The sequence below is a fragment of the Suncus etruscus genome, chromosome 7 (assembly GCF_024139225.1).
Source record: "Suncus etruscus isolate mSunEtr1 chromosome 7, mSunEtr1.pri.cur, whole genome shotgun sequence".
Classification (NCBI taxonomy): Eukaryota; Metazoa; Chordata; class Mammalia; order Eulipotyphla; family Soricidae; genus Suncus; species Suncus etruscus.
This window is the reverse complement of record NC_064854.1, coordinates 6,918,616-6,936,514: the sequence shown is the minus strand read 5'-3', so window position 1 is coordinate 6,936,514 and position 17,899 is coordinate 6,918,616. Positions and strand designations below refer to the sequence as shown.

At 49.0% G+C, this 17,899-nt stretch overlaps 2 protein-coding genes across 2 annotated transcripts; both read right to left on the bottom strand.

Annotated features, from left to right (window-relative positions):
* Nucleotides 1-3,300: 3,300 nt before the first annotated feature.
* On the bottom strand, nucleotides 3,301-6,691 carry ATP5F1E (ATP synthase F1 subunit epsilon). The gene is made up of 3 exons (XM_049776372.1): nucleotides 6,553-6,691; nucleotides 5,159-5,285; nucleotides 3,301-3,390 (listed from the first exon to the last, which is right to left on the bottom strand). The coding sequence occupies exons 1-2, from the start codon at nucleotides 6,582-6,584 to the stop codon at nucleotides 5,162-5,164; spliced, it is 156 nt and encodes a 51-aa protein (XP_049632329.1). The 5' UTR covers nucleotides 6,585-6,691; the 3' UTR covers nucleotides 3,301-3,390; nucleotides 5,159-5,161.
* A 2,040-nt stretch (nucleotides 6,692-8,731) lies between these two features.
* On the bottom strand, nucleotides 8,732-16,598 carry PRELID3B (PRELI domain containing 3B). Its single transcript, XM_049776367.1, is given in 9 exon segments — nucleotides 8,732-8,879; nucleotides 8,881-8,964; nucleotides 10,297-10,399; nucleotides 10,527-10,597; nucleotides 11,409-11,498; nucleotides 12,486-12,506; nucleotides 12,508-12,587; nucleotides 12,590-12,654; nucleotides 16,411-16,598. Coding segments are annotated over 9 exon segments (585 nt in total). The 5' UTR covers nucleotides 16,443-16,598; the 3' UTR covers nucleotides 8,732-8,840.
* Between the last annotated feature and the right edge of the window lie 1,301 nt (nucleotides 16,599-17,899).

Sequence of the window (17,899 nt, the reverse complement as noted above, 5' to 3'; positions counted from 1 at the left end):
GTGAGCTCTTCAGCAGCACAGCAGGGTCCTGGGGGACAGGCAACAGTGCTCCCTTGAAGTCGCTTGGCACCCACCTTCTGAACTTGCTGCCTCACCAAAGGCCAGGGCATTTAACTGGCAGGAGGGCAGCTTTTGTCAGCTTTCTGTGGCAGGGTACCCTAGAGTTGCTGGTACATCGTGTGGTGTTGTGGGCCTCAGGCAGTGCTAATGGGAACTGGAGGACTGGAAGGGGTCGGGGAAGACTGAGCAGAAAATGCCAGGCCAGGAGCTACAGAGATGGCACGGTGGGGAGGGAATTTGCCTTTGCATGCGGCCATGCCAGGTTCGATCTCAGCATCTCATATAACCCCCTGAGTACCACCAAGATTAATTCTGAGTGCAGAGTTAGGAGTTACGCCTATGCACAGCCAGGTATGCCTCTCTGCCCACCCCCCAAATAAAAGGAAATTCAGACCCTAAATTCAAAACCATCAAAGAACTTCCATTCTCGGACCTTGATTCAAGAGCCTTCAACCCTCTCCTACCACCTCCCCACTCACCCCCACACCTATGCCAGCGTGTGTAATCTAAGTTCCTTATTAGTGTTAGGTTTCTGGGAACTCATTAATAATCATCTTGGCTTTCCTTTTCAAAAGGCTATTTTGAAATGACCTTTCACTTTTATCCAGTAATTACCTCTGAAAATGCTTCTTGCCTCCCTGCTCTTTCAGAAAAAGGCCACAGGGCAGTTCTCGAGGCAGGAATTCATCAGCCGATTTGGGTGTGTGTGGGGGGGGGGGGGCACTCTCTCATCAGGGAACTTTATCAGTTCAAATTAATTTGCTGAAGTTGCCATCAATGTTTGCATGATGACATGCTACACCATCTCATCTGCCCCCATTACAGGACGGCCACATGGGAGGGTCATCAAATTACCCCATCTTCTCCCCATCTTCTGACTACCCATCTCAGGATCTTTCAGAACAAGCTCCCAATCAATCACTTCAGTGGGCCACTGACCCACTGCTTCCACCCCCAGCACCCTGGATCTCCCCCTTCCCTGGATGTTCCAGGGATTAAGAACTGAGATCTACTAGGGCCAGGCCCAATGCACACAGCCACAAAGGTGTTTTCTCATCTTCCAGTTCAATAAGAGTGAAGCACATTTAAGAAAATGCACCTGGGGGGACGGAGCATATGCCATAGAACAGCAGGAGGGCACTTGCCTTGCAGTTGGTTGGTCCAAGTTCAATCCCACAGGGATCCCCAGAAGCATATCTATCTATCTATCATCTATCTATCTATCTATCTATCTATCTATCTATCTATCTATCTATCTATCTATCTCTCGCTCTCTCTATCTATCTACCTACCTCTCTATCTATCTACCTACCTTACCTATCATCTATAAAGATGATAATATATATAGATAATATAATATCCCTTGTGACATTCTTACCTATCCCTGCAGGCTAAAAATGACTTCTAATCTGGGATTAATAAATGCAATTGTACACTTGCTGCTTCTAGCACTCCTTTGCAAATCCAAAAAAAGCAATTAAAAAAAAAAGAAAAAGGCCAGGAATGGATAAGTCTGCAAAAAAGCAAACTAACAAACCCACTGATTTAGATTACTGTCAAGATTTTTGTTTTCTCAATGGGAATCACTAAATGGCAAAGAAATTCAATACAAAATGGCTAAATTGCTCGGGCTTCGAGCTAAATAAAGGCCTTTTCTTGGGAACACCAAGCAGTAGTGGGCTGAGTGGTAGGAATATTGCACAATGGAGCTCGCAGGCCCTGCTCTGCGGTGTGTAGAAATATTCCAACAAAACCAAACACTCAATCCAGCACGCAAGGTGTCCGCCCGGCTTTCAAGGGCTCCTAAGAATGCCTATGGTTGTTAGGGTGACCTTGGCTTCAGAGATTCCAGGAAGAAATGACCCTTCTCAAGCTTGTCCAAGTGAAGACAAATGTTTAAATTAGCCCCTAGAGTTGGAAGTTCTCTTCTATCAGATGGGCCCCATCCCATCTGCACCCTATCCATGAATTGGTCTGCAAGAATTGCTGCTGGATGGTTTGATGTCTTCTACTTGGTGACTTTTATCCTTTCCCTCTCACCAGCCTTGCTCCCAGTTCTCACCTCTAATGAGCCCATCTGCTCCCTAAACAAATGACATCTCTTCATTACTAAGCTCCGAAAACCCAGCCCTTGGCTCTATCAGTGACAGGCTTCTGGTTCTCTTATTCCTGTCTCCAGAATGAAAGATGCTTCCCAGGACCCTTCCTTTTGATGGGGGGTGGGGGGTGGGGGCTCTGAACTCGTGTGAATACAACAAAGCCATGCATAGGCCCAGAAATGCTGACCATGCCATTTTCAAAGCCTCCTAAGACCCAGCCAGCCACTGCTTACTGTGTTGATCCCCCTAAACAGCTCCAGCTAAGTCCTTAGCTTTGTGGTGCTGCTTTATTTGGTCAAGGGTTTCCAATTTGATCCCTAAATATTAAATGAAATCACCAGACATCCCCCAACCTGTGTCTTCCATTACATCCAATACTACAGTTGGGGTCTTAAGATCTTAGTTTCAGTTTGCCCGCCTACCGGAAAAGCAAGTGAATGGATAAATTCTGCCTCGTTTCCTCAGAGAAATATTCACCAGAATATAAAAAATCACTTATTAAAACCACGGAAAGCACTTTGCACTTAGATTAATTCCAACATGAATAGTTTCTCCTCTATGGTCTTGATGGCACAATAAAATAAAAAATGAGAGCAATTTATTATGTTTTCCTCATCTGTGTGCCCAGTTAATTCTTTTCCTCGGAGACTCAGAGGCACCACCCAAAAGAGACCTGCAGCTGGCACAAATGGCTGAGATGCCAAGTACCACACCAGGGACTGACCATCCATCCCAGTGTAACTTCTGCTGGCGGGCGGTGCGGAGAAGTGGCAATAAGCTTCATTTTGTTGAATCATGTGACGAAAGAAAATGTTCTGTGCCCCTCTGGCCACCTCATATTCCATCTTCCCTCCCCCTGCCCTGCTTCTAGGGGTGGGATCAGGCTTTTTTTTTTGGGGGGGGGGGGTCACACCCTGTAGCACTCAGGGGTTACTCCTGGCAGGGCTCAGGGGACCATGTGGAATGCTGGGATTGGAACCACTGTCCTTCTGGCATGCCTCCACGCTATCTTTCTGGCTCCTGAGATTAGGCATTTGACCCTACGAAGGTCATAGGAAGACAACGGCTAAAGGACACAATAACCAAGAGCAGGAGTGAATCACAGTCAATTTATTGGCATTGTCGAATCTGTGAACAAGACTAAAGGAACCAAATTGCTTCCAATCGAGACATCAGGTGCTCAATAATCTTCAGCCTGGTAAACAGCTGCATTTCAAGCTTTTGTCAGGCTCTAGGAGAGAAAAAAGGAAAACTTAACAGTTGCTAGACCTTTTATGTGTTTTCTTCCATCTTGGACTTGAGCAAGTAGGACCAGTAACTCCTTCAGCCACCCACTCGGTCATCACTTCTTCCAGAGCTAAAAACCCAAAGCAGGCCTAGCTTGATAAGAGAAGAGCTGGCTTCAAAATACAGTCAGCCACCTATGGAGAGGGGAGGTGTCCTCTAAATCCCAAGGTCAAAGCAGGCAGCCATGGCCATGCATCTCCATGTTCTCAGCTGGGTTCATTGTTCAAAACCCACATGAAACTAGGCCTCATCACTCAGAAGTAGGAATCTAGACACAGCCCCTAGAAAAGGGGTTTTATTTAAAACACTGTGTCTGCAGACTTGTAATAAAATATTGACTGACTCAAAATGAAAATGAGAAGTGTTTCGTGGAGGGGAGTTCCAAAAAGTAAACTGCTCCTAGATACTACCAAAATGAATCAATATTTATCATGCTGCCTTGCTGCAGTGCGTCTGGAGTCTTTTAACAAAAGCAAAAAAAGGGAAATCTAGGGAAAAAAGTCTGGTAATTTGCTTATCTCCAAATTAAAGATGCCAAAGAAAAGGGTTTCAGAAAGCTCGTCACTCTGAGAAGTTAGAGCACCCATGTCTAAATTTATCAACTAAGCCTGAGATATACACAGTGGTAGGGCGTTTGCCTTGTAAGTGGCAGACCCAAAATGGATGCAGGTTCGATGCCCGGCATCCCATATGGTCCCTGAAGCCTGCCAAGAGTGATTTCTGTGCAAAGAGCCGGGAATAACCCGAGTGCCACCGGGTGTGGTTCAAAAATAAAAACAAAAAAACCAACCAAACAAAAAAAATCAACTGTATGGAAATGTCTTTTATGCACAGGGTCTGACTTTATATATTGCCAACATGTCTGGAGAAGGAAAATGTCCGAAACACTCTGATATGCCCAACACACTTAACAAAAACAAGCACTTTGTGCAGGGGCTGTCCAAGCGTGACTACAGCCAAAGACGGTAGGACCCTGGGCTGTGCTGGCAGCCCTTTACCCCGAAGCAGTTGGCTTCAGAGAACATGTGCAGATATGGACACGGTAGACACACAATGTAATTCTTCGTGCTTCTGATTTGTTGTTATACAAGGCAAGTCATTTTATTTATTTTTCTTGTGGTGGTGGTTATTTATTTTACTTTTTGTTTTTTGGGTCACACCCAGAGGTGGACACTGGCTCTGAGCTCAGAAATTGCCCCTGGCAGGCACAGGGGACCACATGGGATGCCGGGATTCAAACTATCATCCTTCCTGAAACGGCCGTGTGCAAGGCCAATGCTCTACTGCTGTGCTATCTCTCCGGCCCTTATATATTTAGTTTATTATTCTTTTTTAATTTTTTACTTTTTGGTTTTTGGGCCATACCCGGGTAGTGCTCAAGGGTTACTCCTGGCAAGTTTGGGGACCACATGGGATGCTGGGAATCAAATCTAGGCCATCCCAGGTTGGCAGCGTGCAAGGCAAATGTCCTACCGCTGTGCTAGCTCTCTGGCCTGCAACACTCATTTTATAAGTGGGGTGTCTGTCCTGATTTTGGGCCGACAGACAGGTTTAATCCAGACAAGGTGCTCTTCCCTAAGCACTGCCAAGGTGCCCAGCACACCTGCTTGTCACAGGCCCAGACAATTCTGCCATCCTGCCCCAGTGGGCTCCTCTCCAAGCTAAATGGGTGGTTTGGAAATGGAACCTCATACTATTGGCCACTTGCTCACCTCTCATTCCTTTTTCACTTTCACAATTTTCACGCTGCTGCCTGCTGTCTTCTCAGCGTTGGCCTTGAACTCTGTCTTCAGGGCATCCCGTACAGCTTTGGCACAGATCTGGGAGTAGCGGATGTAGCTGGGAGAAAAGGAGACACAGGGAAAAGTTAGACCAGCAGTTACTCCTGAGGGACCCAGGCAGACTGGGTAATGCTATTCGGATTTGGTTCTTCCCCCCCACTTTTAATTCTGTTTTGATGAACTCTAGAACTGAACTTGAAAATGATGGGAGTCCAAGGGAAGCTCTTGGAAATGGAATAAAGTCTGAATTAGTGATGGGATGGCTGTTCTTTGGCTGTTGGTTCTTCTTTCGCTAACAGATATGAACTTAAAATCAAAGGCATTGGGGTGGAAGGGATAGCACAGTGAATAGGCAGAGGGGCCCTCGGTCTTGCCAGGAGTGATCCCAGAGTCCAGAGCATGGCAGAGTGTGGCTAAAATCTGACAATCAACCCATCAATCAAATAAATAGAAGGCACAGATTGAGCAAACAGGTATTGAAAAGTGCCCTTGAGAAGGGTTCATTCCCAAAGGGCTTTTTATGGACTCTGGAGGGCAAGAGCCTTTACACCTCAACTCATTCCAGGGAAAAATATTGCCCGGAGAGCTGTTTCAGTGCACATGGAAGCCTTCATTCCCCTTCCACTGCACTTCCTACACTTTCCAAAGCTCAAGTGTGCGTGTGTCCTCGTCCTGCCTGAGTGCTGTGCATGTGGGTGCGATGGCCGTGGCTTAGGCTTCAAAGTGGGGGCCCTGGCAGGCACGAGGGGGACAGTTTCCACTCTCGATGTGCCCGAACCGCTGGGCAGGCGACGGTGAGCAGCAAGCTGGTTCTCCTGCAGAAAGAGACACCCCCACCCACCCAGCCTGCAAAAACACCCCAAAAAGACAAAACAGCCAGACAGGATGCATGAGCCAGTGGGCGCTAGGCCTGCAGTGGGCGGGCAGGTGTGAAAACCAGGACGCATGCCTGGGCAAGTAGAGGTGCCCTTGCAGCAGGCGAGCACCTGGTGCAACTGAACAACACCCCAATGCGGGGGGCTCCCATTTTGGGGGGATCTCCCCTGCACTGGGGTGCAAGGGAAGCTCTGCACCCAGAATTGCTAAGGGACACAGGGGGTGAGGGGGGGGAAGAGTCCAGGGGTGCAGAGGTGATCCCCGGGGCTGCAAGCACACCCTGATCCACGAGAAGGACCCCCAAATCCCCTAGCACCCAAAGGCAACAACCCGTGACCTTTGACCCCGACCCCGTGACCTTTGACCCCGTCCCGTCGGGGGACCCCCCCCCTGCGTCGGACGGCCGTCCGTCTGTCTCTCCCTCCATCTCTTCCGTGGCCCCGGCTCACCTGAGCCCTGCCTGTCGCCAGTAGGCCACCATGATGTCGCGAGGGTCTCCGGCCGGGTCGAACCACCAGGAAGCGACACAGTCGGGTCACGCGCGGGCCGCGGCAGGAAGGTCAAGACGAGGAGCGGAAGAGGCGGGACTACGGAAGCGTCCATCACAGTCGGGGCACGCCTCTCTAGCGCCGCTGCCAATCCGAGCGGCTGCTGCTGGCGGAAGTCCCATGTCGGCAGCCAATGACGGGCCGCGCCGAGCGGCCGCGCACGCCCTCCGGCGAAGCGACTTCCGCGAAGCGCCCCCAGCGGGCTTCCGTAGTTCAGTGTCACAGGCCTGGGGACCTGGGGGTCAGGCCTAGCCCTGCATCCCTTCAGCATCCCTTCATCCCCTGCCAGTCCTCACCCTCTCCGAACAAACTAGAACCGGGACAGACGCATTTTTATTTGCCCTTGAAAATTTTTCATTAGTAAAAATATCTTGAATATAAAATTGATTAAAAATAATAGATATCCTTCTTCTGGCCTCCATTCCCAGGCCAATGTGGATCCCAGCTCAGGCCTCACAAAATGCATGTCCAATTTATTTCAACAGGCCAAGCCGGTTGTTCACTCCTTTAATAAAAGTCGCTAATCAAATCTTGAAATCAAATCTGAAAGCATCGGGAAATGAATGCAAGATTTTCAGATCAGATTAAAAAAAAAAATAGCAAGTCCAAAAGTTTGGACCTTATCATAAATAAGGGATTACATTTTTTTTCCCCAGACAAGTAGGATTTCTACAGATTATACAAAGCAAGTTTGTGTCCAAAGCAATTTTTTGGCTATGTGTCTGCTGGCTACATGTTATTTCAACTGTAAAAATCCAATGGTTAAAAGAACTTGAGATCTGAACTTGGATTTTAACTTGTTTTTAGACAAATGTTCTAAGAAACATTAGTAGGAAACCACGGATCTTTAAAAAAAACAATAGCTTAATAGTCTGACTTCTGTAGCTTATGTACACATTAACTGGTTCTCTGGTAGAAAGCCTTGACTACTTGATCATATTTAAACTAAAGGCAAGAGCAAACTGCCTATTAATCAGACTCAGTATGTATGCCAGGACATTGACTATAGGAAAATATTTTACTGGTCAAAAATTGTTTGGTACAATTGGGAGGCAGGATTTTCCCCCAATTTTTCCTAAGTAAAAGCTGCGGAGCAAGTCACTTGCCAGTTTAGGTCAATCTCTCCCCCTCCCTATTCTTTTTTTTCCTTTCCCACCGCCCCCAACCTCTGCAGTGGCACCATATTATTAAAAACATTAAGTACCTGGGATTTATGCTTCAGATCAAGACATCGTTTGAGTAATTTCAAATGATGTACAGCTCTTCGTGTGAGAAAAGATGCTTTGTGGTCACAATTACTTCAAATGTAATTAGATTCAAATAACCTGACATATCATGCTTTAGCAATTACAGAACCATGATTTTGACACATGGCAATTTATAAGTTAAGCAAATGTGAAATGCTGAAAGATGTGAACAGCTGTTTAAGTTTAGAGAGCTGCAAAATTCCGGTAATGACTTTATTTTTTTTCAGTTAACATAACCAACCCACGGTACAGCATATTAGATCATAAAGTACAAATCCAAGGAAGGCAAATAGCTTTATAAAGTTACAAAACTTTGGCAAATCAATACAGTACGCTTTTAATACAATAAAATCATTTTTCTGTTTGGGTCATGTTTATATACCACATCTGATAATTTTCACCCCCGACGAGGTCATTTCAGTACCAAATCAATCGGCTATCAATAGTGATTTACGGAAGAGCAAATCTCAGACAAATATTTTCAGACTAGACATTTTCTCCATTTACAGTGAGCTCCCATGAGCTGGATCAATGCTTCCTGAGGCAGGGAAAATGGGTGTGGTGAAGAGGTGGCTAGGAACTGTTTTGGCTTGCTCCAAAGCTGGGAGACTTCCCGAAAGTGGGCAGCCCATGCCAAATTTTGCCTCGGGAGACATGGCATGCCAAGGCAATTCTGGTTCGTAAAGAAACTGCTACGTTTTTGCAGTAAACACTTGGGAATCCTCAAAATCTGCTGGTAATTTCAGCAACACTAATGGACCGTCCCTTTTGAGTTAGAAGCCCTGCACCACTTGGTATTGATCAGAAGTCACACAGACTTGGTTCAGCTTATTAGAAATTTCTTTTTCTTAAAAACTACAACATAGTTGTCCTTTCTCAAAGAACAAATAAATACATCGCCAGTTTGCTGACGCCCGGGGAAAAGGCTGCCATGGCCGAGTATCATTTCTCTGCAAACGCCGCGGCCGCCGCCATGGGTGTTTCTAATGCTTCCTCTTGCCGAAGCTGCCAATTCTTCAATCTCAGCATTTAATTTATGAATGACCCATTCCACTGCTTCACGACCCTTCAAAGATCAAAACATTTACGTAAATGTAAAAAGAAAGGGCAGCTACAGAATGGTCCCAACCTTTTCCTCTTTGTCATGATGATCATTAATCTTGTGATTTTTTTTTTTAGTTTGGGGTCACACACCTGGCGACACTCGGGTTACTCCTGTTCTGTGCTCAGAAATCGCTCCTGGCAGGCATGGGGATTGGGGGAAGGTGGGGGGGGGGAATGCCAGAATTCGAACCACCGTTCGGCTGCATGCAAGGCAAACGCCCTACCACTGTGCTATCTCTGCCCCCAATCTTGTCTTTTTTTTTTTTTTTTTTTTTGGTTTTTGGGCCACACCCGTTTGACGCTCAGGGGTTACTCCTGGCTATGTGCTTAGAAATCGCCCCTGGCTTGGGGGGACCATATGGGACACCGGGGGATCGAACCGCGGTCCTTCCTTGGCTAGCGCTTGCAAGGCAGACACCTTACCTCCAGCGCCACCTACCCGGCCCCAATCTTGTCATTTTTAATCATATTTCAAACACCTCAAGCCATTGAGTTGGGCTAGAAACAATTTGTACTCAGATTCAAAAGGGATTCTGAAAACCTACCATAATACACGATACCCGTTTAGTTAATGGTTAGAGTGGCCCTCTGTTCCTGTTTGGGGGTTATACCTCCACATAACTGGGGAACCATTCTGAGCATGTTCTGGAAGGAAAAGGCGGTCCAGGGACAGTACGTAGGGTCTCCCACATACTAGTGGGCACGACAGACCTGAAGACAGCGCCCTGGCCATGAAGAACAACCTGGCCACCCAGTCTGCAGAGCTCCTGGCTCAGGGCTATTCCTTGCTCTGCTGCAGGACCTTTGCACATGTGGCTGCCCCAGCCCCGACTGCTGCCTCAGATCCCTCACTCCAAAACCCCTCAGCTCTGCACTCACCCCCATCCTTTGCTGCCCACCAGAAGGACTTGCTGGGTGACCAACACTGTGGACCTTAGAGGTCCCTGAAAACAAGGCCCAGGCTTTTCTTGCTCCCCAATATAGCTCCAGTCTAACTCAGAAGGCAAGTAGGAGTACCTTTTGGACGATGTGTGTTAAGCATGTCCGAAAACAAAGAGCAGTCAGCACTGCTGACCTTAACTGTTTTACACTGTGCCTTCAGGATAGGGCAAATATGGGTTGGCAAGGGCGAGAGGACTCTTCATGTCTCACAGTAAACCAAGGTACGAGCGAGCAGTTCAACAGCCCAAGGATGCAAGCAAGGTGCTAAGCCAGAGCCTGCAATCACAAACTGGTCATGCTCAGCTCACCTGGGGAGCTGTGTAGGCCTCTCCAGGCTGGGGACCCCACTTACTTTGCTGGCATTTGAGGAGATGGTGGACGCCATCAGGCCTTCGAGGTAGCTGCTGAGACTGACGCCCTTCACAGCGATGATGGCTTCTTGCGTGAGAATCGTTCTGGAACACAAACACAAGCACACATGTGGCTCACCTGCCGTAGAGGGGCCCGGTGCACCCACTCCCAAAAAAAATATCTCGGCCAAGATGATGAAGCACTCTCTCAAAGAAACTGCTGGTTACTCACTTTTCTGGGTGTTGAGGATGTGGTTTGTATATAAGTCTTTCATCTACTGATACCATATTTGTAAATGAAATCTATAGGAGGAAAAAAAAATAGTTATTTTGGAGACCAAGATGAAAAACATTTCCAAATTTGACAAACCAGAATTTTTTTTTTTATTTTATTTTATTGAAACAGTTATGATCAACAGAATCCGTCATAGTTGAATTTGAGATATACAATGACAGGGCCCTTCCCACCACCAGTGCTGACTTCCCTCCACCACTGGACCCAGGGTGCATCCTGTCCCACCACTCTTTGCTCCCTGGCCTGCCAGTGTAACAGGCCCCTTTGAGTTTAGACTGTTTTATGTTTAGGTCCCTTGATTCTATGTAATTGACTTTGGCTTGGATAAACAAACTTGAATCTTGCCATCAACCTATACTGGAAAAAAAATTACAGCTACGACTTGGACATTAGCTGTCGTTTACAAAGAACTAAACTGTTGACTGCCTCTTGTTTTTACGTATTTGAGAAAGCAGCATCAACACGAAAGATACTATGCAATATTCCCAAAGTCAGTCTGAGAACCGTAGCTAGGCAGAGCCATGGCTAGGCCCAGCCAATCTGTTTCTTGTATGGAGAGTAGATGTGTGTGTCCTGAGATGAGATGAAAAAAAAAATCCTAGAGCTTCCTGGGAAGGGGAGCCAGAACTTCATTATTTTTTTTTTTTTGGCCACATGCAGCGATGCTCAGGGGTTACTCCTGGTTCTGCGCTCAGGAATCATTCCTGGTGGGCTTTGGGGATGCCAGGAACAGTCGAACCCAGGTGGGCTAGGTGCCAGGCAAGCACCCTACCCTCTCTGCTATTGCTCCGGTCCTGCCCAGCCCTTGCCATGACTTACATTGGTGGATTTCAGCTCCATCGTTTTTTCAACAGGGTCAACTACAGAATGTTCTTGTACGTATGTTTTGGTTCTCGCCGCACCAATAAGCTAAGTCAAACATTTAGAATTAGTACTCAGAAAGAGAAGACATTCTTTTTTTTTTTTTTTTTTTTTTTTGCTTTTTGGGCCATGCCCGGTGATGTTCAGTAAGGGTTACTCCTGGCTATGCATTCAGAAATTGCTCCTGGCTTGTGGGACCATATGGGACGCTGAAGGATTGAACCGCAGTCCGTCCTAGGTTAGTGCTTGCAAGGCAGACACCCTACTGCTTGCGCCACCACTCCCGCCCCATGGAAGGCATTCTTAACAAGCATATCAATATTTCATTTGGAAGGAAAAAAACATGTTAACATCTTAAACAACAACAAAATAAACCAAAACAACCCCCCCACCCCAAACTGAAGGAATTCGACAAGGGTCAGAGAGGAGGCTAATCTGGGAGAAGCAATTTCACCATCACCAGGCTTGGAGCAGGGAAGTGACTTGGACATAGCACGCTGCCCAGAGAAAACAGAATGGCCAGGGAACTGGAGCTAGAGCTGGGCACCAGGCTGCCCATGGGCTGTGAAATGCAGACCCAGAGCTGTCAATATTGGCACCAATATTGGGCCCGCACAACTGTTAGCTCGCCACGGAGGACAATGCATCCTAGCTAGCACCACTCTGTGCTGTCCCCCCATCTCCACCTCAAAGGCAGCCACTGGCCACTCTGCTTCTCTGGGTGTGGTAGATTCTTGGGATGGACCCACCCCAACAATCTTCTAGCAAGAACAGCATGGAAGTGGGATGCCCCTATGACCTCGCTGGGCCAGTCTGTATGATCCAACAGATGGCTAGAGAAAAGGTGCAGGCCTGAGATGGTACTCCTCACTCAAGGCCTCCCTAAACCCCTCTCCCTGCCTGGGGAAGGCCTGACAGGCCTCCCCAGGCCCAAGCATTCGGAAGGCACCGTGTGGATTTTACTGAGGGCCCCTGTGAAGCCCGGTGTGGTATTTCCAGCTCTTTCTCCACTCCCACTTGCATTTCTGCACTCACAGACTTGACGATGGCTGGCAGGGCCCCACTCGGTGCTGAGCAGGCGCAGGCTGTGCAGCTTCCCCGAGGCATCCACATGCCTGCGCAGCACGTCCACGCCACCACACTGGGGTTCATGGGGTTCGGGTACTTCTGCATGGCGGCCGTCGACACAGTCTCCCATGGGTGGCTGCCAAAGGAATCAAGAAGCAGACGGTGACAACCAGGTAGACAGAGCTAGCTGCGAAGAGGGAGTTAGCTGACCCCGAGTAAACTATTTTCTGTACTGCTGGTGGCTTTTGGAGGCACTGGCAAGATTTCCAAAAAGGACAGACTCCCTGGGCATTTTTCTAGCACAGGGCGGGCTGCTGTGTTATGTATAAGCACTGCCTCGAAAGACGAGATGGTGCAGTTTTTCAACCAATCTTTCCCCATCCACTTCCGGCATGTGAAGCATGCCTATTCTCCAGTGATTAGTTCAAATCGATTACGAAATTATGTTCTACAGAAACAAAAACCAAGAACCATATATCATAATCCATTCTTTTGTCTGACTCAATGCTCTGTTGAGAGAAAGAAGCAGTAAGTGTAAAAGAGCTTATAGGTGCCAGAAACTGTAGAAATGACAAAAAGATTGAAGGCTTTGTTGATTTAAAGATTTCAATATGAAAGTTGATTTTTTTCTCCCGATCAAGGTAATGAATAACAGTGGCCCTACCCACCAAGCTTTGGCCACTGCTTTTCTCAAAGGGCTGACTCTGATTTCTGTTTTGAAAAGGTCACTCAAGGGGCTGGAGAGAGAGCAGAGTGGTAGGGCATTTGCTTTGCATGCTGCTAACCCAGGTTCGATCCCTAGTATCTCATATGGTTCCCCAACCCTGCTGGGAGTGATTTCTGAGCGCAGAGCCAGGAGTAACCCCTGAGCGCTGCCGCTGAATGTGGCCCCAAACCCCCCCAAAAAAAGGCATTCCAAACACACCCAATATGCTATTTTCTTCTTTCTTTCCTCCTCCTCCTCCTTCTTCTTTTTTTTTTTGGGTCACACCCGGCAGTGCTCAGGGGTTACTCCTGGCTCTACACTCAGAAATCGCCCCAGGCAGGCATGAGGGACCTTCTGCATGTGAGGCAAAAGCCTTACCTTCCTGGATATCTCTCTGGCCTCTTCCATCCTTCCTTCCTTCTTTCCTTTCTTTCTTTCCTTCCTTCCTTCCTTCTCTCTCCCTCCTTCCTTCTTTCCTTCCTTCTCTCTCCCTCCTTCCTTCCTTCCTTCCTTCCTTCCTTCCTTCCTTCCTTCCTTCCTTCCTTCCTTCCTTCCTTTTTCTGTCTTCCTTCCTATCTATCTATCTATCTATCTATCTATCTATCTATCTATCTATCTATCTATCTATCTATCTATCTATCTATCTTTCTCTTTCCTTCCTTCTTTCCTTTGTTTTTTGGGGGCATACCTGGTGATGCTCAGGGGTTACACCTGGCTATTCGCTCAGAAATCACTCCTGGTTTGGGAGACCATATGGGACACCAGGTCTGTCCTAGGTCAGCAGTGTGCAAGGCAAATGCCCTACCACTGCGCCATTGCTCTGGCCCCCCCAATATGCTATTTTCTAACTTATTAAGTACCTGCTTCTTATTTAGAAAATGGCAATAGCATGCCAGAACTGTCAGCATCTTCACTTTCTGCAAAAAGCCCAAGTCCTCGGGCCATTCCCTGGGTCAGATACATTTGTTCCCTTTGCAATTTATCTGTGACCCAGTACTGGGTACTGACGGACTCCAGTGAGCTTTAGAGCCGAAGGTGTGCAGACTGGCTCTGGGCCTACCTGCAAATGGGCTTCCAAATGGACAGCAGACTGGGTGGGAGAACACCCATCACTGGCACTACATGGGGCATTATTTTTTTTAAAGCAAAACAAGTCAGCTTTAATCTATTACAACTTTTTAGCATTCTATGCCTGGCAGCTGGGTCCCATTGGCAGCAAGAACGCTGTAAAACCTTCCATAATATAGAACCTTGGGCCGCAGCTCCAGCCTTCTGGATGTTTTCATTCTGCCAATATATAATATCACAGAAATGAACCTCCTTCAGTTTGTAATCGGCAGCCTTTTCCTGCCGTCAAAGCTGATACCTACGCAGAGCAGTTTCATAAATCTAAACAGTGCCCACAACAGAATGATCCAGGCCAAGGTCTCTGATTGTTACCAAGGCAACTATCTAAAATGAACATGGGGGGAGAACCTCTCTCTCTCCCTGGCTCCACGCTGCCATATACCATGGCGAGTCAGCTTCCACCACCTCTGAAATATAAATAACAGGAGATTACAGGTCCTCGACGTGAACTGCTGTGATTTGAGTCCTCCAGCCCCCGAGCAAGGATGCTAACACCTACCTGGCCCTAAATGGGCCGGAGGCTGCTTTAGGACACATAAGCAAGTAGCTCCCACATTACAAAGGTGTGTCTTGAACCAGGACTCTAGCAGTGTGGTCAGCTCTGCTCATGGAAACACGTGGAAAGGTCCCCACTGCAGGGGTCCAATTGGATCCATCCTGGCCTCACTCCTTTCTCCACTGGTCAAGGCCGGGTCAAACAAGGTCTCCATTTCTTATGTGTGTCTGATTTATTTATTTATTTATTTTTTATCTTTTGGGAGGGTCATTCCTGGCATGCTCAAGGGGCCAAATGGAATGCCTGGGTTGGTCTCTCACAAGACCCCAGATCTCGATTTCTTGTTTTATTTTGGGGACACACCCTGTGATGCCCTGGCTCTGTGCTCAGAAATCACTCCTGGCAGGTCCAGGGGACTGTATGGGATCCCAGGGATCAAACCTGGGTTGGTCTCTCTCAAGACCCAAGATATCCATTTCTTGTTTTGTATTTTCTTTTGAGCTACCCTGGGGCCCTCAGGGATACCTCCTGACTCTGCGCTCAGAAATCACTCCTGGCAGGCTCAGTGGACCATGTGGGATGCTGGGGATGAACCAGGGTCTGTCCCAGGGCTGCCACGTGCTGCAAGGCCAATGCCCCCCCCCCCCTCCCCGACTGTGCTATCACTCCAGCCCAAATCTCCATTTCTCAACCAAGTTGAGTGCTAGGGATGGTGTGATGGGGCCACAACTGATAAGCCATGTGGTCCTGGTGAAGGGTCTGCGGGGCGTGCTTGGACACAGACCAGAGTCAGATGGGTGCAAGGAGGCAGGCTGGGGCATCCAGAGCAGAGGAGAGGAGAGGAGAGCTGAGGGCGGTGAGCACAGAAGAAAAGGCTCTGAGCGCCCCAAGGGCCTGGTGGGTGACTCAGGCCAGGCAAGAATTTGGGGCGCGTATTGCCGACATCCAGTTGAGGGTGAGGCCGGCTGGCAGGTCCCAAAGCCTTGTGGCTGGGTGACACCCAGGTAGGGCCTCTGTCCCCAGGGAGGGAGGGAAGGTTTTCACCCTACGGATGGGGTAGAGAGGAGAAGCCTCCCAGGGCCCCCCAAAAGGACAGTTAGCAAGAAAACTGGGCCCCAGAGCAACAGCAAAGCGGTGAGGGCTTCTGGCCTAACACGGGGCTGACCTGGGTTCGAGCCACACTTATTCCACAGGCTGCTCCCGAGATGGCCAGGATTCCTGACTCCTAAAGGCAGGGTCAGGGTGAACAACTCTGAGCCCCGCCGAGCTGTGCTCCCCAAAACTTCAAAAGAGAAAACAGTAGGAAAATGAACTTAGAAAAAGAGGGAAAAAGGCGGGAATCAAGCAAAAACACACAGCAAAACTACAAGACCAGAACTGAGCGGCACGAGCACCCAGGAGGGGGGCCCCCAAAAAACCGGGGTGCCCCGAGACAGGCGAGGCTCCAACCTGGCCGGGCCCAGCTTGGGGCCTACGCGCCTGTCCCCGGGGTCGTGACCTTGAGTCCTCGCCCCTTGACCCCCCTGAGCCCCCTTGGCCCACCCAGGCCCGGCCCGACTCACTCGAAGACGTGCTCCGAGGTCCAGATCTTCATGATGCGGCCCAGGAAGGAGCACTGAGCAGCCTCTCCGGCCCCCGGCCCGGCCCGCGGCTCAGTGCGCAGACGCAGTCGAGGTCGCCGCCGGGCCCCGCCCCTTTGCCCGGCCCGGCCCGGCCGGAATTGACTTCCGCCCTTAGCGCCGCGCGCAGCGCAAGGCCACGCCCCCTTAGCGCCGGGCGCTGCGCGGATGACCACGCCCCCTCCGCGCGGGCCCGGGCATTTGGCCACGCCCCCATCAGCGCCATGTCCTGGACGCTTGGCCACTCCCCTTAGCGCCAGGCGCTACGAGTCAACCACTACTCCGTGTAATTGGCCACGCCCCTTCAGCCCGGCGCGCCGCGCTTGGCCACGCCCCCCTTAGCGCCAGGCGCAGTTCCGGCGGGGCCGGGGCCCGCGCTGCGCATGCGCGGTGCAGGATGGCAGGCCTGCTCTCGTCAAGGCGTTCTTGGGCGGCCGTGACCTCTGACCGGAGTTGGGCCGGGCCCAAGCCCCTGCCTGGGCGTCCCAGCTGGGCCCAGACCCGCGAGGCTAGGAGGCTCGCCTACGTGGAAAGCTCTTTGGTGTTCTCTTGAGCAACTAACTGGCCTTAGCTTCCCCATAAGGAAATACATGCTGGCTCCTCCTCTGCAGCCCATGGCCACCCTGGGGCCATGTTTGTCCTTCCCTCCAATTTACCATCTTAAGTCTATCCAGCTGTCTGTGCATCCACCCAAATTTATCCACCCATACGTTTATCTTCATTCACCCATTCAACTATCCATCTCTCCATCTATTCAGCCATCATCTGTCTGTTCATCCATCTATCCATTCACGCATCCATCCTTCCATCTATTCACCCAACTACCTAGCCATCTGTCTACTTATACATCTACTCCTAATCTGTTCACTAATTTATCCATCCATCCATCCATCCATCCATCCATCCATCCATCCATCCATCCATCCATCCATCCATCCATCCATCTGTTCGCTTGTCTATTCATTCACCCATTCATCTATATATCCATCTCTCCATCTACCTATCCAACAGTCTGCTTATCCACCCACACGTCCATCCATTTATCCATCCATTCACCCTTCATCTACCTGTCAATCTATCTGGCCATTCTCCCACCTATCTACCTATCATTCATTCATCTATCTACCTATCAATCTATTTGAATAATCAATTCACCGACTCATCACCCATCTATTTGTCCTCCACCCATTCATTCGCTATCCTTCATCTATCTGCCCATCCATCCACCCATCCATCTTCCACCTATTCACCAACCCATCTATCCACTCACCCATCATCCACCTACCCACCCACCCACCCATCCATAGATCCATCCATCCATCCATCCATCCATCCATCCATCCATCCATCCATCCATCCATCTATCCATCCATCCATCCACCCACCCACCCATCCACACATCCATCTACCTATCCATCCATTTGCCTGCCCA